General features: G+C 40.6%; 3 protein-coding genes across 5 annotated transcripts in view; 1 reads left to right on the top strand and 2 right to left on the bottom strand.

The window, feature by feature from the left end:
- The window catches only part of wtip (WT1 interacting protein), a 35478-nt gene extending 23904 nt beyond the window's left edge, over positions 1-11574 (bottom strand). The window contains exons 1-2 of the mRNA XM_061042014.1: positions 9455-11574; positions 2390-2491 (exon numbers count right to left, since the gene is read on the bottom strand). Coding sequence (XP_060897997.1) covers positions 2390-2491; positions 9455-10982 — 1630 coding nt within the window. The 5' untranslated portion in view covers positions 10983-11574. The remainder of the gene's footprint in view (positions 1-2389; positions 2492-9454) is intronic.
- A 423-nt stretch (positions 11575-11997) lies between these two features.
- Positions 11998-14967, bottom strand: sdr42e1 (short chain dehydrogenase/reductase family 42E, member 1). The gene is made up of 3 exons (XM_061042025.1): positions 14852-14967; positions 13994-14069; positions 11998-13502 (listed from the first exon to the last, which is right to left on the bottom strand). Exons 2-3 carry the CDS (start codon positions 14053-14055, stop codon positions 12404-12406), a joined length of 1161 nt encoding a protein of 386 aa, XP_060898008.1. The 5' UTR covers positions 14056-14069; positions 14852-14967; the 3' UTR covers positions 11998-12403.
- Positions 14968-22985: 8018 nt separating this feature from the next.
- trpm7 (transient receptor potential cation channel, subfamily M, member 7) overlaps positions 22986-24274 on the top strand; it is a 42581-nt gene continuing 41292 nt past the window's right edge. For 2 of the 3 annotated variants that reach the window (XM_061041950.1, XM_061041959.1), the window contains exon 1: positions 22986-23160. In XM_061041950.1, the coding sequence (XP_060897933.1) occupies positions 23158-23160 (3 nt within the window). In that variant the 5' untranslated portion in view covers positions 22986-23157. The remainder of the gene's footprint in view (positions 23161-24274) is intronic. The other variant, XM_061041940.1, reaches the window with a different exon arrangement.

Here is a 24274-nt window from a genome sequence, read left to right as displayed (position 1 = left end):
CCTACGTTGATCATGACGTCCTCACTAGGGTTAGGGTTGTAGCGCCATGGTGTTTGTTTTTGTTGTTTATTGTAGTTTTTGATGCTGCTGTGGAGACTAAGCTAAATGTGTCTAACATTCAAGTCCAAGACAAATTTTCCTATGTGAACAATAATGTGTATCATATCTAGAGCTGTGCATTTTTTTAATCCCTAAATTAAATTATTAATCCCTGAGGGAAATTCGGTTATTTATAGGGACATGAATCACACACATGCACAAACAGGACCTGTGGACATGCATTAGTGGAGAGATGTCACCATCTGTGAGGCTGCTACAAGCTGCTAAGCAGAGAGCGCACCAGAGCAGTTGGGGGTTCGGTGCCTTGCTCAAGGGAACCTCTGCAGTGCTCGGGGACTGCTCTGGCACCTCTCCAGCTACCAGACCAACTTCCAGATTTGGTCCGCACTTGGGACTTGAACTGGTGACCCTCCAGTTCCCAACCCAAGTCCCTACAGACTGAGCCACTGCCGCCATCTTCACTTGTCTCACGTTTCTATTCCATGATTCCGTCAACGATTTGATATCACGATGCATCTTTATGCATCATTTTCCATATTACTGCACAAGGTTACTTTTTCATCAATGGACACAGGCAAAACTACAAGCAACATCAGTACGTAATAATCACTTATGTTCTGCCACTGCATCCATTGAGAATGGTCCACGTCCGCATCACGATGCATCATAGAAACAATTCATATCAACTAAATTTAAACAACAACATTAAATTTGCACTGTATACTCGTTGAAGTCAAAAATGTATCATATCTAACTACAAAGGCAGTATACACTTCTAGTTACAAAGTTTCAAACACTTTGGCAAAACATTGTTCCAAACATACTTTGGGCGATTTAACACGCCTTAACACTCTGGAGCTTGCCCAAAAAATCATGTAGAGCATCACACTTCCTGTGGTCATAGAGTAATCCTGAGACAGCTGTTCTTGAGTTAGTAGAGTGTAAACAGGGACTGTCATTAGCCACTGAGGTCACCAACCAATCAGAATTGTTGAATGAGAAAGTGAACAGTTTGGACCTCAGACAAAGAAACATAACAAAACAAACAGACTTTTTGACTAAATAAAAGTCAAGGCACACTGAAAATAACCGACCCACTTTTGGGTCCCGACCCACCAGTTTGGAACCAGTAGTCTACATCACTCACTAATAGAGAACAAACCATATGACGGATTTTTGAAGGCCAACCCGGAAGTAACATCTCCATGGGATCTAACGAGAATTCTCCTATGGGATTTTTTCATTGGATTTTGGATCATTGCAGAAAATAAACTCTGTGTTAAACACATGTTTCTGAAGCGTAGGCGTTTTGTTCAGCAGGATAATCTTCACAGATGAACACCATTTTTATGATGTTTGAAGCGTTAATGCGGCCGACAGAAGTCAAAAGCTAACGTTATGCTACAAGCTAACTACACCACGGTCGGATGATTGTGACGTCACTACCGTTACGCTTCAGACGATCCTCGATAAACTAATCCACGTAGCTTAATAAATTATTTACTAACATAATATTCACCTTAACCTAAAGATTAAACCTACAGGAGACATCTCCGACTAATGAGAGAGTTCCCGCCGTTTGTGTCCGGCATGATGACGTTTAATGTCCCCGACAACCGCTGTAGTCACATTTAGCCACTTGTTAGTAACCGCCTTTTTAAAGACACGTAAAAACTTCAACATTCACAAGTGGGGGTATTACCTAATGTAGTTTATGTGGTCTAACAAAACGCCAACATCTCTTCAGCTTGTGTTAACCACAGACCTTATTTCAGGCGTCTAACCACAAACCCATTCAAAATCCCCGTTGACTTTTAGACGTTAGACCCCATGGCGCTCAAATGCTAACTTACTTCCGGGTTTTAGGACTCATTCCTGTGGCGCCCTGTAGATTAGAAAAACATTTAAAAAATCAAGACGTTCATGAAAACAATGTCAAACTGACATGGATGACTGAATCTAGTGAGAGCTCCTGTCTTTTATAAAAGTGCAATCATCCATGTAGCAACAGAGTCATCATAACAGGTTGAGCTTTTTGTTCTCTTCCAGCCTGTTCAAATACAGATTATGACATTTCAAACCTGCTGACAGCACCACAGAAACGTGAAACACAACAGTCATATTCTACGTTTAAACTAAAATCCCAGAAAAAAAGCATCAAGGCTGCTGCAACCACAATCCTGTATTTCAGCCCTGGATTCAGTTAGCAACATTTAAGTTTGCTTTGGACGTCACTTTCTCATCCAGCAGGTACTGGAAGCGTCAAACTGGCAAAGTTTTCGCTCACATCCATTGAAATAACTTTTTTTTGTTTTTTGGTTTTACTCACCACAGGAGCAGCAGGTGAAGCAGTTTGTGTGATACAGGTTCCCCATGGCCTGGCAGGCTTGGCTGGCTCCGTACACTCCCTTCCCACATTTGACACAGATACCTGTCAAAGACACGAGGTCAGTTAGCCAATGTGCTGGATCCTGAGCAAAGTATTTCAAATGCAAGAGTAGAAGAAGAGTTTTCTTCATGGAACATGGCAATAAAATGTCAAAGCAATGCACTAATTTATGTCTGCTTATTCACTAATGTTGTGCAAACAAGTTTGATATTGGATGTTAAACTGCCTTACTGCCTTCATTAGTCACAGCTGCTTGTGCACCATTACCATCAATACCATTTTGGACACGCTGCCAGTTTTGATTCCTTTTTTTTTTGGAAAGCTGATCAAAAGACCAACTCTGCCAAACCTGCATGTATGCAACAAAAAAAAAAATTATCCTGCAACAAATATATGATCACTGCTGTATTTCTGACTCTATGGATTCAATCCATTGTTCAGACTGCAGCTTTTGAAGACCAACATCACACTGCAAATCAGGAATGTCGACCAAGTCAAGCTCAGAATCCACAGCCACAGGTGTGCTTTTATTTTAAAGAGGACGCTTCAAATTTGAGTTGGTGTTTAATTTCCTAAAATGATTTCTAGTCCTGTAGCAGAAGACCAAAAAAATGTTCTGATGGTCAGGACAGCCTTAAGTGACTTTTATACACACTTCATACATCGGCGGACTCCAACAACTAGAATCGGTTTAAGAGTCCTGACAGATGATGACGATGCTGTTTTCCAATATTCTATTAAATTGAGGCTGTAGAAATAATTGAAGAAATGTTGAGGTCATGAGTCCAAACGTTGATAACTTATAAGCCTTACAATACAGTTCTGACTCATTGTTTCTCTATTCCATTAAATATTCATAGAAGTTAAAGTTGAAACTAAAATCATTGATTATTGTTATTTATAATGAACTCCGCTCAGAATCTCAGCTTTGTCAGGACGCTGCGGTCGTTTGAGCAGAGTTCACCGAAAGTGCTGCCAACATAAACAAACAACCCCATCACTGTAATTAGATTTTTAATTTAAATGTTGCCAACTATGATTGGTGCACAGAAATGTGTGACGTCATCCTTTTCCAACAGAGCCCCTCCCCCATTAAACCACTGAGCCACAAAAACAGAAGGAACATAAAGCATCTGAGTATAAAAAAACAAAAACTTTTCCAGCTCTGGTAAAAATGCTGTTTTCTTAGGAATCAATGTCTCGTTGAAAGAAGCTGATCTAAGAGAAGGGATGCTTGAGGTCTTTGAAATTCAACATGGGTTCAAGTTTGACAAAAGTCAGTGTTCTTTGAAACAATCCAGGGGGGTTAGATGCAAGGGGAATGTATTGGCAAGAAGCTGACGATACAATACATATCAAAATACAGGATTTACAATGAATGACACTTTATACAACAGATATGTTTATAAGTCATCTAATTGGCCAACAGCTGATCAAGAGAACAGCACTGGGACTTCTCACTTTATGTATCACTCCGCTAAGGTGTTCTAAATACTGTTAATTATGTACAACAGTCTTTGCTTAGACTCATCAAGCTCTCGCTGTCAGCAGACCTTTAGTTCACTGATTCATCTATTTCAAGTGTTGCTTGGAAACCCTCCAGTTCCTGTGAAGTTGTGAAACTAATTGTGTCGGTGCAGCGACATCAGTGCAAAGATATTACAAAATAATTCTCGGGTGTTGCAGATTAGTGATGCACTGACCCAAACCAGAGGGACATGCATCACCATCCACAGGTACACAGTACACTTCTTCTTCTTCTCCAACAACAGCCTACACAAACCAGCTGTATAGAGAAGAATGACGCTAATTGAAAAGGAGAAGGGGGGGAAACGATGGCTTAAAAAGTATTCTGACGCAGCAGCAGCAGCAGCAGACGAACGATCGGCAAACTCTCACACACAAGTCAACCTCCACCGGGGGTCACATTCCTCAGGGAGTGCAGGGTCAAAGCCTGGGTGGGGTGAGTCCAGGGTCACACTGCCTAAAGGACACAAGATCCTGACAGGGAGCTGCCCCCCCCCCTCTCCAGTTAAATTATATCCTATCTTTGATACAAATATATATCTCAGGATGGTTTCAGAGTAAGGACGCACTTTCTGTGATGTAACAGTGGAACTCCCTGGCTATCTGAAGCAAATAAATTATCTTTCCTAACAGTTCTCCTGCAGCCTGGGACATCTGCAGACACAGATAAAGGACACGGATACTCAAAGAACCAAACATAGATTACATGCCTTCCCATTTTACTTGTTGATGTTGGCATGAAATAATTCATCAAAATCAAACTCAATGTTGGCATTTAATTGATTAACCTAAGCTGGATACTCTGCTCAATTGTTCAAAGATATCACAATAAAACATGCGAAAAGAATAAACAATTCAGCTACTTATTGTCTCGTCTGCTTGATTTCTCTTTTTCAAAATAAAAGTCTATGATGGCTATCGTACATGCAGTACATAATGAAATCCTAACAACACCGAAGATGTAAAAAAAAAAAAGAAAAAAAAAAGAAACACTTGGGGTCATTCTGATTTATCAGAATAAATTAGATAGGAAGCATCCTGACCATTCTTGTCAATAATAAAACAACTTCAATAGCAGTTACTGTCTTTCTCATGTATCTGTGAAGGGGGGGGGGGGGGGGAATACAAGGACACATTCAATGACACCACGGCTGTAGAATCGTATACCCGCCTCTTGTAGCCTCTTTTTAAGAAAACCATGCAAACACTGAATAAAAGAACCAAGTCAATTAAACCTGCTGAATTCAAGTCGCATATCATTTAGCAAAATGTGAATGAAGTGATTTCTTTGTTCAGGCCTTTTCATTTTAATTTTCCCATTTGGTTTATGCAGCACAAACTGTTAAACTTGAAAATGTTATAATACAGGAGCTCTGGACTGCTTACAATCCGTATACTAGTCTACAAACTTTACTTTGCTGATCACTTGCTGTCATCGTTAACTCCAAATTTCCCCGTTCTCATACAGTATTTAAACCCTAACTCTTGTGTGCAGAGTTACTTGGATAAATCTTCTAGACAGAACCGGACTGTGATGCAGGGAACTTCTTGCATGTTTGTATGAGTTTTTTTTTTTTTTGTAGCTTTTCTGTTTCTACACCAGGACTTCCCTTCCCCCCACACCCCTCATATTTATTTGCAATGACAATAATAGATTTGTTTCTGAATGGTACTAGTAAATGCATACCTTTATTGTACCCTTATATGGTCCTAAAAACATTGAGTTTATCTTTATAGATTACAGTGTGTGATCGTGCCACCTGCTGCACCTGTACAGAAACACCAACATGCAACCTTGACACAAAGTTGATGTCCAGAAACTCAACATGTTTTCACAAAGAGTGACAAGTCCAAGTCAACCATTACACATACAGTATGTCTGAACTCCAACAAGGGAAATCTCTAATTCCCAGTATTACACAGTTGTCAGCATATGTCGCTAAACTGTATATGTGAACTGTTATGGGGGGGGGGGGGGGGGTATAAGTCCATGGTCATGCAATACTGACTGACTGGCAATACTGACTGACTGACTTTTGCTTTGACACTCTTCCCAGCGCCTGAACTGAGAAATGATTTATTTATGGAGCTACATCAATCTACCTTCATTATTTCTCCTCACTCTCTCTTTTTGCTGCTCTGCGGAAGAGTCTCTCCAGATTTTTTTTTTGTCAACATGTTCTTTGTCATGAGAAAACTAAAGGGTTAATGAAATCATAAATGTGATTACATTAACGCTTTCCACATCAATGCAAAAATAAAATAAAAAGCTGAAGTATCTTATAAGCGAGGATGTGGATATGGTTTGACAGGACAGAAGGAGATGTCTCTGAAGCTGTCTCTTGTTTTTCATTTTAAAACAGGAAGCTGAATCCCTCATGTGCCCATTTCATAACATGTCCATGTGGCAACAAGGACAGGATGTTGTGTAGTCAGTGAGGTTAAAAATAAAATCACTGGATGCACATGCGTCTCTGCAACTTTTAACAAAAACACGGTTCGGCTTTCTCAAAGCATTCCCGACACAGCCGAGTGTGGGCCTGTGAGACCGCTTTTTAAACATCAGACTGATGAGTTTGATGATGAAATAAAAATGGAGTATGAGTGCAGTGTGTCAGTATTAAAGGACGTTGTTATTTCTGAAAGATGAAAATGTTACATGGAGGGTCAAGCAAAGGTTTTCTGACAGGTGATTATGTATATAAATAGTTCCTGATTCATGAAACTTTGACGACCACTTGGCCTGACTTTGTCTTCTCACACCATAAAAATAAAACAATGAGTGTAGTTAAGATCTGTCCAACAAATACAACATCTGTAGGGAGAGAAATAGAACCAACAAACTGCTGCACACTATTTAAGAAACCTCTGCACGTCTTCCAGGAGTGTTTCACTCTCTTTCACTGCAACAACAAACATGGCTGTGTATGATAAATCACTGGCAAAGCAGAGTGCACAACAGTGGACTGACAGCGGCCAGGAAGCGTGAAACCCTACGGTGGCAACCTATTCTAACCAAAAGACAAAGCTGAAGATGCTCAGATGAACAGACAAGTCATTTTATATGCTGTGTTTGGGGACCTACATTGAACGCATAGCCCTGAAAGCTAAACGAGCACTTCCAACTTGAAGTTTGATTTATCACAACTGGGGAGAAATCGAGTTCTCAGATATAAACAAATAATATGAAATACCCCAATTATCTTAGGAAACGGCAAGAAGTGTTTTAACTATCGAGCTGGAGGTACTGCACCGAGCAGCTAGGTCACGTCTAAATTAGCAATTTTCGACATAAATGGCGACAACAAAAAGCTGTCAGAGTACTTCAAACATGGTGCAGAAATGCAAAATGTAGCACTCAACTTCACACCAGCCTTTATATCATTAAAGCCTGGAAATAGGGGCCCATTATAGGAGAGGTCTTCACTTGTGACACATCAGAAGATGATGAAGCTTTTAAAACGTTAAGTAAGATTCTCCTTTAATTACACAGCTTATCTTACGTCGGCTGCAATTTGTGCAATAAGAGTGTACGCAGCGTTGAAAGGAAACTGCAGGGACACATGGCAGGGGCAGTGTGCTGCTGCAACAAGTCAGCATGCCGCGTGTGTGTGTGTGTGTGTGTGTGTGTGTGTGTGTGTGTGTGTGTGTGTGTGTGTGTGTCAGGCATGTGCATGACTACTGCCATTATAATTCTGGGCAGGTGATCAGACTTGACCCCCACCAACTACGTCTGGCCCGCCAGCCAAGATCGTGTGCCAAGTGTCTGGTGTTGCCCGACTCCCCACTGGCTGGTTAATGAAGGGCTTCGCGGGGGGAGTCAGGGTGGGGTGGGGTGGTGGTGGTGGTGGTGGTGGAGGAGGGGGGGTTGAGAGGAGAGGAGCAAATGGGTGGGGTGGGCCTCCCTCCTTCCCCCCTCTCTGCTGCTTGAATCGCAGGCCCTGTATCAGGCCAGCTGTTGATTCACAGCTCCTTCGCCACCACAACAAACAGAAGGCCACACAAGGGCCGGTCAAGCAGAGCCGGGCAGTGTGGGACACTGGCAGAGAGCGCTGCCCCCCCACTTAGCCCAAAAAAAGACGATCAATTTCTTCACTGTCGCTACGGAAACAGAGCTGTATCCATAGGGGTTTTTGTAAAGAGAGTCTGACTGTATTCTTCTCTTCCTTCCACTCACCATATCTGCCTAATTCCGCCCTCTTTCTCCATTGTCTCTCCTGTTCTTCCTTCTTGCTTTCTTCCTCATCCCTCCTCGTCTTCTATGCCTTTCCTCCTCCTCCTCCTCCTCTCACCTGCTTCTCTGGAACAAATCAACAGCTGTCTACGCCTTGCTCAGAGCAAGTGCACCGGCTATAAAACAAGCCACTGTTCTCTGACTGCAAGCCATTTGTCTGACTGCTGATTCAAAAGGTAGACAGCGACTTCCTCAGCGGGATTTCCATTGGCTGCTGAACCCAACACATTTGGTCTCATAGTTACTTATCGCAGACACACACACACAAAAAAATCCCAGCAAATGTTATTATTGAAATCTGGCAACAATCCAATAAGCTCCCTCCTCCAGATGGTGCGTTTGCAACAAAAAAAAAAAAATCCAGACCATGTTGCTCTGAATGACCAAAAAGTGTCCACTCTGGCAGAACAGAAGGTTCCATTCAGCGAGGTGCAGCGCTGCGCAAATGTTAGCGGTGCCAAGACAGAAATTAGTATTGCCCTGCAAAGCCACTGTTATCAGCCACAGAGGGACCTGTTAGTGCTAACACTGTGCAAGCTGCTTGCAAACAGACCTTGAAAAGATGACAAGCCTATAAATAACCTCTTCCTGCACTGAAAAAACACCAGCGAGCACTATTTTAACTATTTCCTCGACTCCCATTTTTGATAGGCACTCGTCTGATTCAGCAAAAGTTACACACACAGATATGTCATGCTGCCAGGACTATTGTGCTGTTGCCATGGATATTTTACTATGATTCCAGTGGAATCAATTGAAACAATAAAGGTTCTTGCAGTTATCAACAGAAACCTATTTCTGATCCCTTTTTTGTGGATTCTTAAATTTTCTCTTTCTGCACACGACTTCAAACATCTGCATGCATAGTTTTCTGAAAGAATCATGCAAACACCTCACAGGTACTTGTGCAGACTACTCTACAAGAACAGGGCAAGGGTAGAACAAGGTGTGTGTGTATGTGTGTGTGTGGGGGGGGGGGGGGGCATCATTTGCCAACATGATTATTAGACGCAAGATTTGAAGGAAATATGTTCTTTAAGGGCCACAAAACCAATCTGATCCTACACAAAATCCATATTGTACAAAGGGGACTTGCGATATGTGGAATAAAAAAAAGATCTGTGCTATTTATTCAGCAACACATTTTTTTTTGTTTCAACATGGAACTTAATTCATAACTACTTGGAAGTTTTAACAGACCATAAAGGTCATTTGCCAACAAACCTGTGAGTAACAGTACCTACCAAAGTACTCCTTTTTCATGTGCATCTCTAACTCCTTCTCCAGCTCCAGGGTGAGGGCCTCCAGCCGTCTCTCCGCTTGGCTCGGCCCGCTCTCCCTGCTGGGGGTCACCACCTGGTAAGGTATCTTGAACCTCTGGCCTGACGTGGCCGCTTTAGACACCCCATAACTAAACGACAAGGGCGACCCAGCTGCGGTCATCTCCGCAGTCCCTCCTCCTGTCTGTGCCGACTGCTGCTGCTGCTGCTGGGGCTCTGCCGCCGCCGAGAGCACCTGCAGATGGAGGCGGCTCTGGATCCCGTTGGAGTCTCCGAACTCCTGTAGCAAGGTGTCCTCGTGCAAACCGGTCCCCAGCATCGACGACCTGGGCGAGGGCAGCTGCTGCAGGTCCGGGTAGGTGCTCATAGACCCCCTGGAGCTGCGGGAACTTCTGGAGCTGTGACTGGAGATGCTGGAGCGGGGGCTGACCACGCAGTTCGCAGAGGTACCCGGTCTGGCGCTACTACCATCTTGGCTGCAGATGCTCGAACGAGGACTCGGCGCTGGGTGCAAAATCGCCCCCTCCAGGTCATGGTTGCCCCCAGGGCCCCCGTACCTGGAGTCGGAGTAACTTGACCTCGGGCTGGTGGTGAATGAGTACTGGCTGGCCGTGCTGGACCTGGGGCTTGTGTGCCTCTGGTCGTAGCCCATGCTGATGCCGCTGGTCCGGTTGCTGCTCGGCTTGCTGCAGCAGTCGCAGCTGTTGAGGCTGGTCCGGGGGCTGGAGTGTTTACTGGTGTCGCTTGCGGTGCTTGCATAGCTGGATCTGGGACTTAGGACACTGTTGCCCTCGCAGTGAACCAAACTAGACCTGGGGCTTGTGTACCTGTCCTGACCCGGCACAACCAAACTGGTGCGCGGGCTGCTGATGCTGGACCGCGGGCTGGCGTGCTTGCTCTGCTCCTGGGAGGACAGGGACGACGCCAGGCTGGACCGGGGGCTTGTGGCGTTGTATCTCCCGTCATGGCTGCTGCTGGTGATGCAGACGCTGTTGCACCTGTTGCCGGGCAGAGGTACCGCCGGTTTGTTTAGCGGCACCCCGTCGAAGGTGGACCCGGTGCTGTACCTGTGGCCCTGCACCTCCAGAGAGTACCTCCTGTGCCTCTCCGACGCGCCCGTGTAGCAAGGTAGAGCCACTTCGGATTTGGTGCAGCAGCCCCCCTCCTCGGTGTAACCTGCGTCTCTTTGAGGGGCGCAGAAATCCACGGGCACTGTCCGGGCGCAGTTCACAGGTCGCACGGGAGCCGCCGTGTACACTTTATTCCCCGTGGTGAAATTCTCCACAGTGTGATGCTGCTGGTGGAGCACAGAGGTGCCATTCATCGGCTTACTTTTACGCTCCGCCGCTACCGGAGCCGAAAAGTCTAAATCGGGGTTTATAACCAAGTCTCTCCTCGCGTTGTACATCCCGTCTTTATACGCGTCGTACAAGGAAAGGTCCTCCATTAACGTGCTGGCCCGGAGTCCCAGATCCTCCTGGTAGTGCTCCATGTTGTGCGAGGAACAAGTTGAGAGTGAGCACCGCGGAGCACTAATTGCATTTCACATGGAAATCAAAACAAAAAACGCCGCGCTACAGCTCCTCTCTCTCTCTCTCTCTCATTTACAGAAAACCACCAACGTACTCAGAAAGCTCCACCGTGAGCCACATCGTCTTCTTCTTCTGCTTTTCCCCCCTTCCGCCGAAAAAACAAACTCTTTCTCACAGTTTCAGCCGACAGGGGATACGTTTGTCAACTTCAGTTTTTTGTTAAGTTGAAAGGTCTTTACAGTCAATGGCGCGCTGCGCGGAGGAATTTCCCCTTGTTGGTTTTTCCTCTAGTTTTCGCTTACGGTCACTATGCTACAAATCAAAGTAAGGTTAGATAATCGCATACGCCATAAATGTCCCGTGTGTTTGAGTCCGAGCCCTCGAAGCGTTTGAGAATCTAAATAAAATGCCGTTTTCCACAGGGGACTTGTTCGCGTCAAAGGAATGCGGGGATGGAGACAGGATGCGCTGCGCCCCTCAGGAATGTGGTTAATGCTGCAGAGAAACAATGATTGCGACCAACTCAGCAAGGGGCTGCCGGCTCTGAAAAGAGAATAGTTTAGAGAGAAGGGGACGTCTGCATTCATCCCATGGCAGACTAAAATACCACACAAAGCACGCCTCACCTGGTCCGACTCCTTTTCCAACCACATATAAGCTGCAAAGAGAATAATAACTTCAGTTTATACACCTTATCAAGGATGAATGTAGAGCCTACTCGGAGATCATCCTAAATAATGTGTATATCATCCGGGTACTCGTATGTCCTACTATTTTCAGTATGGTCCTTAGAGGAATATTATGATGTTGGTGAAGTATCAAATAAATTATTTATAGAAGTGTTAGCTCAATTTAAGCTGCATTCAATGTTGTAATTGATTTTAAATATATCACTTTAATTAAAGTAAATTAGGCTATTGTGAAAAAAAAAATCAAATTTGACCCAGATAAGAAAAAGAAATCACACAAACCATGTTTACTTTGTAAGGTTTTATACGTGTAGTAATGTTCGGGCAACCACTGTTTAGTCCTTTTCCTAAAACAGCATTAAAAAAAATGATGCAGAGGCATATTTGGATGTGTTTGATCTGTCAAAAAGTTAACTGAAAGAAGATACAAAAAATAGGTTTATAAACTATTTGATCATTTCTTATGGATTGGGGGTTACTGTTTAAAAGGTGGAAGGTAAACATGCTCATTTTGTTTTCACTGAGTTTGTCTGTCTGTGACTGAAGCACCTGACAGTACAGAACATTCTGAAATAAAAAAAGTGCACATTGATCTGATCATTTTTAATCATGTAAACAGTGTTGATCTGGAACAGTCTCTGTATTGCTTTTTTGAAAACTATCCAATAGATGTTTTTTGCTTTAGCTACTCATCAACTGCCGACAAATGGAAGAAAAGAGAGAGCCACGGCAACAAAGGCAGAAACAAGCAGGATGTCTCGCAGCAATCGACCAAGACTGGAGCTGTGCGAATTCTTCCCATGGCCTCTGCTTCTGAACCATTGCACCACCTCATCCAGGTTGTGCTCCTGGGGCTCGTAACCCAGCTCCACCTTAGCTTTGGCCATGCTGAAGTAATGCGTGACACCGGTTTTATACACCTCTGTGCGTGTCAATAGAGGCTGGAAGTTATAGAAGGGGCCAATGAGGTGGTGGACCATTTCTGTGAGGAAGGCAAAGAAATAGATGAGAGAGATAGGAAGGCGCAGCTTGGGGAAAGGATAACCTAAGCCCTCCACCAGGGGTCTGAAGAATTCAAAGTTGTTGACAGGCCGGCCGTCGGAGATAAAATAGGCCTGACCGGCAGAGCGGTGCTGCTTCTCTGACGTCAGCGCCTCTGCAGCCAGCTCGTGCGCCGACACCAGGTTGTCCACATGGACGAACTCCACCAGGCTGCTGGGGTCCCCGTAAACAAACCTGAAGATCCCTTTCTCAATGTAGCTGACAATCCTGGGCAGGTGCCTCTGCTCACCAGGCCCGTAGATCCCTGCTGGACGCAGTGCGCAGGTTCTTAGCACCCCGGAGCCACCCTCAAGTGCAGCGCCATTAGCCTTTAGCACTGCCATCTCAGCCAGGGACTTGGTCCTGGAGTAGTGATCAGGGTGAAGATGAAGAGGTAGATAAGGGAGGCCTTCGTCCCCGTTCTTTATCTCTTGACCGCCAAACACCACGTTGAAGGTGCTTGTGTAAACCAGTCTGGATACTCCGAGCTCAACGCAAGCCTTCAGGACGTTCTGTGTGCCTTGAACATTCACCGCCTCAATCAGATGGCGGTTCAGCTGCTCCCTGCCCGACATGCCATAGGAGGCGAGGTGGAGTACACAGTCCACGCCACTGATGGCTTTCTCTACATGTGCATACTCACGTATATCTCCCTGAACAAACACTATGTCCTCTGGCAGTTCCTGTTTGGGAGGGACTGTATCAAACAGAACAACTTTGGTTCCTTTTTGACGCAGGGAGCACGCCAGGCTGCAGGGGGAAACAAATGAGTAAATATGAATACATTTCTGCAAGAAAGTAGCCTAAATTCATGCATTGATTTGATTTGCAAATCTGAAAAGAAGTTGGAATTTATGTCCAGATAAATACAAATGAGTATGAACATATTAAATCCCAACCCCTTCACCATTAGTCTTTCATTGAAAATGATCCCTTCAGCACCCTTTAAATGAACCTAAATTCATTTTCTTATACTTGTCTAAACATATTACATTTATACATATTATCTCTGCCATACAAAATATGAACCTGTGTTAATATTTAATACGTGTTTCTAATTGCATATTTATAAAGTTTTATATTTAATAGTCTACAAACCTACAAAGGTCTGATCCGACAGAAATAACTTGAACAATACCCCCACCTTGTGGTAGTAAATTATTATGACAGCACAAAGCAACTGTTCTCATTACCTATTACTGATTGTGGGTGTAGTAGTAACAGTCTGAAATTGCTCTTACCGATAACCAACATATCCACATCCCCCAGTAATCAAAAACGTGTGTGCACGTCCAGCTTCCATTGCAGGTGGTGAATCTGTGAGTTTAAAAAAAGAGAAAACATGTTCGAGATATTCATTTAATAGTTCAACACGTTAGGCTACTAAAACGAAGATGTCGCTAGGCCTTAGAGCTGGGAAATATATCGAGTTTTTAAGATCTATCGATATATTTTCAAACAAGATATAGGTTAAGATAATATCGTTAATATGGATATTGTTTATGTTAAAATAACATTACAGAGGTGCCAGGTCACCTTTTTCTCATCTCACTGATGATGACTGTCTGTCTCTCTTCACCCTGCTCCTCCTCTCTCTCTTTTATTGTATTTAAGGAACATTTTTATTTTTATAACATTACTTTTTAAATTCACAAACAGGTAGTTTATTTTCCATGTGTTTTCACTGTTAATAAAATACATCTCGATATATATCGAGAATCGCCATTCAGCTAAACAATATCAAGATATGAGTTTTGGTCCATATCGTCCAGCTCTACTAAGCCTGCATCTTTCGTCTAAAGTTCAAAGGTGACAAGTTGCTCATGTAAGCCCACGTTAAAACACTGAAGGTTTCACACCTCACACAAGAGGAAATCAATATTATGAATAAGTGCTTTTGTTTTATTACTACGTGGTGTGTTAAGAGTACCACAAACATCCATCATTATGAATACAGTATAGGATCTATGTGACTTTTCATAGTCATGGCTCATTCACTGGAGTCTTAGAAGCGTTTACATGCACAGAGCACAGCTAAGACACAATCACAGTTTGAGCTGTGAACTTTTGAAGATGAAGTATTTATTCTTATTACTTACCTTATTAGAGGTGAGGTATTTAATGATCAGACTAACAGATGACTGTCACTCGTTGTTATAAACTGTTCTGTAACACCGGTGAACGCTTCCTCTTCTTCTACTTCATTTCATTGGCGTTAAAGATGCATGCTGCCACCTAGTGTATCGGAGTGTGTAACATCATTTCTTTATAGACAATTATAATCTCCGTGTTAATTAAGTACCAGTTTATTTTTAGATATGTAAATAAAGCCCTAAGCCTCTGTTGTCCCCGAACTCTTTCAGTCCTTAAATGTATGGAGTTAGATCAGTCTCAATATTCATGAATGCATATGGATTCACAAATGTATTTTGTGATTTATAGGCTATATCAGGGGTGTCCAAAGTGCGGCCCGAGGGCCATTTGCGGCCCTTGAGGGGATTTTTTGCGGCCCGTGACTTCAAATAAAGAATCAGAAGATTTTGGCCCGAGGCCTTGATTAAGATTGGCACATTATCTTATTTTTCTTTTTCATGTTAACAAGGGCTGAACAATATTCCTAAAATAGAAAATGTCCAGTAACATGTATGTTGTTGTTTTTTTTTATCTACAGCTTTTACTATTTTCCACATTTTTTGTAAACTATGAAAAAAAACGTATGCAAAGTTTTTGCAAACAAGCAGACTGTTGTTTAACCATTTAATGACCTGAGCTAAATGCAGAAAGAAATGAACCACGTTACAGGCTTGATTCTGAGACAAAAACTAATAAAGTAGAATGAAGAAATCAAAATATTTGATTTCCTTTTATTAAAGGGTTTCTTTAGCGAGCCTTTTGATTCTGATCTACAAAGCCTTACTATTTTTTAAACTATATTTTAAAAAACAAAACCTGTGGCCCGCGAGCGATTCTAACACGACAATTTTGGCCCGCAAGAAAAAAAGTTTGGACACCACTGTACTTTATAAATGACTCTACCCACCAAATACTTTTGAATGCACACACAAATATTTATCATTGTGCATTAATCACAACGTATTTCTGATTTACACACAAATATGTATTTAATAAAAAACTGTTTGTCTTGTGTGACCCTTACTGCATTATTGTGTGGGATTTTTGAGACTCTACTGAATGCTCCATCCCCTCCCCATATTTGTACCACCCTGCCTTCAATATCTCTCTGTGATATACAGTCTATGGTCTGTACTGAATTCCCCAGTCTATTTATAGGCTACATGTTTTATGTTACCTTTACAGTTACACGTATGACTTCCTTGTTGGTTCCTTTTGTCTTTTGTATTATGGATGCACTCACTCAAGCTTGGACTCAAATCTTGTTATTAGTCTGCAAGTGTCTGAAGGTCCTTTTCCCTATTACAGAAAGAATGGTCTTAATTTTAAATTATATTCACAAAGCCAGATTGCTTCCAATCAAATCCAGATTTTTTTTTGTTGAACTCCAGACATTCTCTGAATCCATCTGTATTAAATTAAAATACCAGAACGCTTTTAAAACATCCAATATTTAAAAGAAATATAGTTTACATTATTGCCCGGTGACTTGTTTTATCGGCTTGTAGTAACGATCACTATTTTGTTTCCTTTCACTTCCTTTTTTTCTCCTTCCTCACTTCCGTTAGTACACTTCCTGGTTTCTCCCTTCCCCTCATCCTCATCATTCTGATTGATTGCCGTTTGCACTCGGCACTAGTTAGTTAGATTTAATTCACCGGATCACTGTTTATTTAAGGACTGCACTCCCTTGACCTTCAGATGAGGCGGCAATTCAGCACTGGTAAGGTGATTTCAGTCCACTTTAATGGAGGATATAACTTCCTTGGCCATGAGCTGTATGTAATGCATCATTTCTCACTTAATTTAGGCAATGCAAAAAGTGTAGCTGCAAAAAATGTTGATATCGCTCTGAAACTCGGTCTTGGTATTTACCATGGACTGTATCAAGAAGTGGATTGTACCTGCAGCCTTCAGAATAAAAGCTTTTCTTTTCAAAAATGTAAATGATATTTTTGTTTTCAATCGTCGTACATGAAAACAGAAAGTATCTTTACTTATAAGAGCCAAAGGGAATAAACAAAATTCCATCATGTTTCCATATTTTAACACCTCAATTTAATGCAGCCTATAGGCCTTACAGTCTAAAGTTCCCGAAACATTGTTCAACTAATCTTTGATGGCGATCTCCATGTAGTACTAAGCCTATATAACCACCACTGTTGACCTGTGTGCTTTAGATCAGCAGCAGTGTTCTTTCCTGAGAGAAAAAGAAACACGAGTTACATTTTAACAAACATTAATGTAGGTATACTCTGTTATCGTTTAACTGTGACTCTGTGGAGATACACAAACACAGACAACTGCAAATTATTTAAGCCGAGGACATCATCGACCAGCTTTATAATCAGCCCCATTGAACAATGGGCTGAAAAATGATTGCAATAACCTGTTAAACGAAATTTTGCCTAGACGTGTGGGGAGCATTGGACTTTGTCATATGTAGGGCGTAGCAAATGTCTACTGGTACCACCGTTTGTACGCCTCTTCTCTTTTATCTTGTAGCACTTAAAATAATTGCCAGGATGCACTTTTCCTTGTATAATAACTGTAGAAAATAAAAGTAAAGTAGGGTAGTTCTTTGCATTAATATCCTAGCCTATAACTTACAGAGCCCATGTCAAGTATAGTTACAGTTTTAAGACGTTAAGACGCAAATGTCCAGTCAACGAATAGAACTGTGGTTTTCTGGTTGGTACTGGATGAACCATTAAAAGAGTGAAGAAATAACATCCTTCAGCTATTAATTGTCGCCTGTAGAGCTGTTGAATAAAGGTTATATCGCACTTGCGGTTTGAAAGCTGTACAAAATATCAAAATAAAATGTCTTCCATGATTTAATAGGCTACTTTTTAAATTTCCAATATAGTCTGCTAAACTGCTAGTGATATGTTAACTAGTTATGTGGAGGCTTCTTCATAGCAATGAATACTTATCGTCTCCTCACTTGAACTTAGAATAATCTTTCGTTTAATCATTGCAATGCACCCTGTGATTTTGTAATAAGGCTGGTGTCCTGATCCTCATCATCTGGCTTTGGTGTTATTTCGTCTTTCTTTTTTAAATTAGTGTACTGACAAAGAAGAACGTTTGATACCTTTTTTTCTGTCTGCATTCATATATGGAAGCCAACCGTTATTTGAATGATCATTTGATTTAAAGTCAGATTTAATGTCATGTTGTTTGATCAATGAAATCAATGAAATAAAGGAGAGAACTGATGTTGTGTTGTCTTTTAAGACTGGCTTTAAAATTCAGCCAAGAGCCCACACAGTTATAAATACATATACTACAGTATTAAGGAGGTTATTCTTCTTCACCATGTCTTACAGTGTTATTAACTTGGAGATCGAAACAGTTCAAGGGCCTCCTGTTAGACATATATATCCCAGTTTCATCATTCTAAGCAAGCAGCAATATTATTACAAACAGTTAAAGGGCATGTTGTTTGGAAAACTAGATTTGCACTCTTGTTTCTGTGATATTCCTCTTTCAGAATCAGATTCAGAATCGTTTTCGTACATTTACACATACAAAGAATGGGGAAGTCTTGAAAAGCAAAATTTACAATATTTTTTAAAACACGTTTTTATTTTCTCTATGCAAAAGCTTCCAGGGTGTACACTGATGTACACATTTCATGGTTTTTCTTTAGAATACGAATGAATTATTAACAGGAAACAAAGTTTAACTGACACTGCAGGTTGTACATTTCAATGATCAAGTACAACCAAACACCTGAGAGGAAGGAAAGGTGAAGTTTAAGGAGCTCAACATGCTGTCTTCAAAAAGTCACTCCCTCTTTAGAAGTGCTTTAAAGCTGTCTCACATGTTTTCATGTTCAATTTGTATGAAATGTTCCAGTACAGCCCGTCTACACCCACTAACCCTGAGAGACCTCAGCACTCACTTATAATTGAAAATGTTACGGGTAAAATAAATGACATTTGTTTGATTGAAAATGAATGATTTCTTCATTCATTTTTTTGTCTGTGTTCCATGCATCAGCTGTTCATGATGTTGTTAGGGCTGTTTCTGAGGGGGGTGACAACTTCAAATATCTGTGTCTGACACTGAACAGACTGCAATAAAATGTACTGTTGGTGATTCCGGACATGTCAACACACTTTGTATTGACTCTGATGTATACTGATGACTGACCCAATGATAAAATATCGCCTGATTTAAGGTGCTGGTTGAACTCAACCAGTGAGATGAGTTATCTTTACTGTCCTGCTATTAAGATAAAGGACACAAAACACTCCAGCAGAGCTCCTCAAACACACTTTCTTTAGTTACACAATATGGATCTGAAAGAAATTGCAAAGTTTTTAACTTTTTGAAGGCACTGAGGATATTGATAGTTTTACAGATCATCCAAATCAAAAAGAAACTATGCTCATGTCATATAAATTAGAGAAGAATGAAATAAACAGGGGCTGCTCTCACACCACCTTGAAGTCAAAATTGATTCAATAACTATTTAATGTAATAAATACACTGCTGACTAAGAGAGAGTTTGACTTGCCAAACCCCAACCAATCAAGAAACAATGAATGAATCTTGAATTATATCAACCTGGTCACTCTGTCACACACACATATACTCATAGGAGCGCTCACTTTGTTGTTATAGCTCACTAACCTGTCTGCAGTGTCTGTGTGAAAGGATGTTTGGACATGGTTTAATCTCACCAGGCCATGATGTTCCTCTGCCTTCACATCTCAGTCTGGTGTTGAGTCCTTTATAGAGCAGACAAAATGATCTGACAGCATCATGACGTCACCGACCTATAGAGCCCTATAGAGACTGAAATTACCAAGACACGTGTGTGTCATCAGTAATGATACCTTATATTGAGTTAGTTACGTTTTTTTGAAAATAAAAATTCTGTTTAAAATTGCCAGCTCACCTCGTCTCCCTTCTTTGTCACAATCAATGAGCTGGATTAAGACGGATGTGATATTTCATCAACAAGCAGTGATTTGGGTGAACTTCAGCATAACAGTTTCTTTTACGTTAAACACTGTACATTCAACACTTCTAATTAAATGTCAGAACTCTTTTGACTTGAATTCCACAACAATACATATCTATCCAAAGTTAGACTTTTCACCGTATTTTATTAATATTATTATAATTTTGATCATTTTCCATTTTCCATCACATACCTACGATTTTAAATTCCATCATTTGAAGTTTGTATTTCTATATTTTGACTTTTATCCCTTCATCATGACTTCTGATCTCATCATTTTGACCTTTTATCTCACAATTATTTATTGTTGAAGGTTTGTGATTGTTAATTAAATTAGTCTGACTATAAATAACTTAATAATTTGTTTCTTGTAATTTTGAGTGTTTATTGCAGATTATTAGATTTTATCTCTGTATGATGACTAGAATGTGATCATTTTAATTATTTTTCTCTGAAAAGTATGACTTTATAATAGTGTTTATAACTGTTTTTATGTTTTCTTTGATTACGACTTTTTATCTCAAACCTGAGATTTATAATATCATTATTGTACACTCATTTTATTATTGTGATTAATTTTTATTATATGATTTTTTTTATTCACTATTGTGTCTCTTTGATTTAATGATGACTTCTGGTGATATAATTGTGACTTGTGTCTTGAAGCTTCACAAAACAAACAAAGTTATCGCATCACATTTTTGTGAAAATTCCCAAACAATATTACAGCATTGAGTTTTTTAAATCGGTGTGAATGGGAAATCTGTAGCAGAGAGGGCATTAATCTTAAAATCTTGCAGAACTGCCCATGGATGTTTTTTAAAGAATGTTATGATTATATTTTACCCACATACTTTTGATGTGAGTTAAGAATCTTAATAATAATTTAAATGGACTCACAAGTCTGTCATTAAAGATCATTAGATGAAAATACCCTGAAGCATTTTTTCTTTCACAAGTCTCATCACAGATCAGTCTGAGAAATCTGACAGCTGAGACAAATGACCCTTAGAGACGTTAATAGAAATACAAGTCTGAAAAACTTTCTCAGTCTTGCCACACATTTTAAATGGACCTTTTCAAACTGACATCACCAACAGCTGACTTTCAATGCATGTGCAGAATGTCTCTTCTTGGACCAGCAGGGGGCAGTGTAACAACATGGTTTCAAAACAAATATAAGCCCATACACAGGCTTCCTTTGCATTGACATAAAAACATCAACCCGACACAATATATTACTTATTCATATCTGACAGGTAATAATTAAGTTTAAAATTACAGCAAAGGAGAAACAGAAGAAAAAACAGAGCAGAGAGAAAAATAAATCACCAGTGTTTAAAACACATATTCAGTTTTATAGAATAAAATAAAATGCCAAATTATAATCTTTCTATCTATTAAAAATGAGGTGATCAAAGCAGTAAGATATGTTGAGGAATCTTCAGCTGTGATCAGGTCTGAAAAATGTACTTGAACAAGTTGCTTTTTTCCCCGGAGGTAGAAGAACACTGAGACATATCATAGTTTTGTCAATTATTTAGGAAATAATAATCATAGGGATCTGACAACAACACAACAAACAACAACACAATTCCATCTGTGGTTGATGAGCGATCTTTCACTTAATGTAAGAGTTCTTCTATACAGCTGAAGGAATTTCCACATCTGTCTACATCTTTTCCTCACTTCCTTTAAAGGGGACATATTGTGAAAAATCCACTTCTACAGTGTTTTTGACCCACATAATATGAAATAAACCCATCCAGTCCTTTGTTTGTGGTCTGTGTAAGTCTTATAACACAGAGAGAAATGCTCTGTTTCAAATTTGCTCTCCTTGTGATGTCACAGTGGGATTCCGGTAAGAAAATAACCTCCCCTCCCCTCCCCTGATATCTCCACCCATGGAATCCACCCCCAGCCTAGAACAAAACTTTTGCGCAGGTCCGCAATTTTTTTTCTCCCTAGTGAAGGAGTGATGTCTACCAGGAAAACTCAGGGGGGGCTCATTACATTTAAAGAGACACACACACCAAAACAGAAGAGAGATACAATTCAGATATACAACCCATTTAAAATAATTATGAAAGACGTACAACTCTTGGAATTTCTTCAACATTAAATAAAACAAATTAAAATTCTGGTAAAACTATGAAATGAGGGTTGCTTCTGTAGCACTAAAGCTTCTCTCAACATGCTCTGCTGTTGTTGGCAATATTTCATCATATAAAATTAATTCATACAGGATTTGTCTTGATATCATTATTCTATTTCAGTGTTTTGTCCCATTGATGTTCAAGCATTTTTTTCTTTTCTTCACTAGGCTAATCAATTGTTTGATATCTCACGACCTGGACACAGAAATAAATAGATGTGTAAATGTAAAAATACAGAAATAAATTAATAACTCAATTAATGTGGAAATGTATGCATTGATACATATATAACTGTAGAAATATGCTAATAAAAAATAAAAATATATAAATAGCCTTTTTCATTAACAAAGTGTATTTATTATTTATTCATTGATGTATTGTTTTTAGCATTTATATATTTATTTATATATTTATTGATGCATTTATTTAATTATTTATTTATTTATACATTATTGTATGCATTTCTCCCAACATTTATTTATTTATATATTTATTGATGCATTTATTTAATTATTTATACATTAGTGTATGCATTTCTCCCAACATTTATTTATTTATATATTTATTGATGCATTTATTTAATTATTTATACATTATTGTATGCATTTCTCCCAACATTTATTTATTTATATAATTATTGATGCATTTATTTATTTATACATTATTGTATGCATTTCTCCCAACATTTATTTATTTATTTATACTTTAGTCATTTTTTGTCCCTCGTAGATACAAACAATTATGATTGTATAGTTTATCTATTCGAAGCAGGAAGTAGGCTAATCCTATAGATAGCTACAGGGAAGAATGATAGTAGCCTTTGTTTCTTCAATACAGAGGTAATATGAGTTTTTTTTAGGGATGTTCTAATAACGTGGAGGTAAAACAAAGCGCACATGTGGCCGCTGGCTCCGCCTCGGCCATGTGACAGTGTGCAGCAGGCTGACTCAGCCGGCTCGTCATGCAGCGTCAGTCTGGAGTCGCACAATTATGAAAAAGCAACCTTCCGCTGGAGCTGCAGCCGAAGCGGATCTCTCCCACGTCCACCGGGCTTTCCTTCCAAGGCTAACAGAGAGCACCGCCGATAGATGGATAAAAGCCACGACGCAGCTCTTCCTGAGTCTCAACGGTGAAGAGAATGGTATGTGGTCCTCTCAGAGAAGGCAGCTGGTCTTCCTCTTTGTTTTATAGTCCTGTGAATTAACGCTGAGGATCGTCGTGACTGTCCGGAGGGGGGGTTGGGGGGGGGTTTGAGTGGCATGCTGTGCTCCTGTCTGTCAGACCCTGGTGACATTTTGTCTTGTTTGCTAACTGTGTGGTTGTGCAGCCGAAACACTGCGACTTGGAGGTGATAAGTGAAGTGTAACACGGTGACTCAGTGTGCAGCAACAAACCCTCAAATCACACTCTGGTTAGCATGCTAAACAGCTAGCTCAACCTAAGCTAACTAGCCAGGCAGCTGCGGTAGCTTGTCTGATGTTAGCAGCTGTTTCTCTGTTATTAAACAACAGAGACAGAGCTCCTCTTTCACCACAGTCTGATACACTCTGCATAGACAAAAAGTGCTGTCCAGAAGAGCAGCTGGCACTTGTTTATGTTTGAGACCAAGCAGGCAACCTCCTCCGGTCTCGAAAAATGAAGCCAATGCGGAAGTAAATAAAAACTGCAGTTCGTCGAGTGACCGCTTGAGGCTGTGCTCCAGAAACACCGGAAGTGCCATAAGCCCCCAGCCAAAAAAAGCCCGTTTTTACCACAGGAATTAATGTGTTTACAGCCTGGTACAAAAAACGAAATACATCTGATTAGTTAGTGACCTCATGTGCTCCCACTGTGGGGTGGGGGGGTGAATGTTTTTAAAACTCATCGGATTGTATTTTATTAAGGAAAACGGCTATGCCCATATAAGGGTTGTGGCAGATTTGATTGACAGCTCTGCGTGCTGCATCTGTCGGTCAGTTCAGGAGGCTAGGTACCAGCTTGACCCGTCTGATTTCTCGTAGGGCTGGGCGATAAATCGAGTTTTTAAGATATATCGATATATAGTTCATTAAAATAACGTTATACGTTTCTTCTGTAGAGCTGCCAGTTCACCTATTTCTCATCTCACTGTCTCTCCCTCTTCACTCTGCTCCTCGTTCTCTCTCTCTCTCTAAGCCAAACTCGACAAACTAAATGGATAACAAAACACACAACTGTGTTTATTTTGTTGTGCAGAAAATTAATTAATTTCACAAACAGGTAGTTTGTTTTCATGT

The sequence above is a fragment of the Labrus mixtus genome, chromosome 1 (genome assembly GCF_963584025.1).
Source record: "Labrus mixtus chromosome 1, fLabMix1.1, whole genome shotgun sequence".
NCBI lineage: Eukaryota > Metazoa > Chordata > Actinopteri > Labriformes > Labridae > Labrus > Labrus mixtus.
This window is presented reverse-complemented; position numbering and strand designations above follow the sequence as displayed.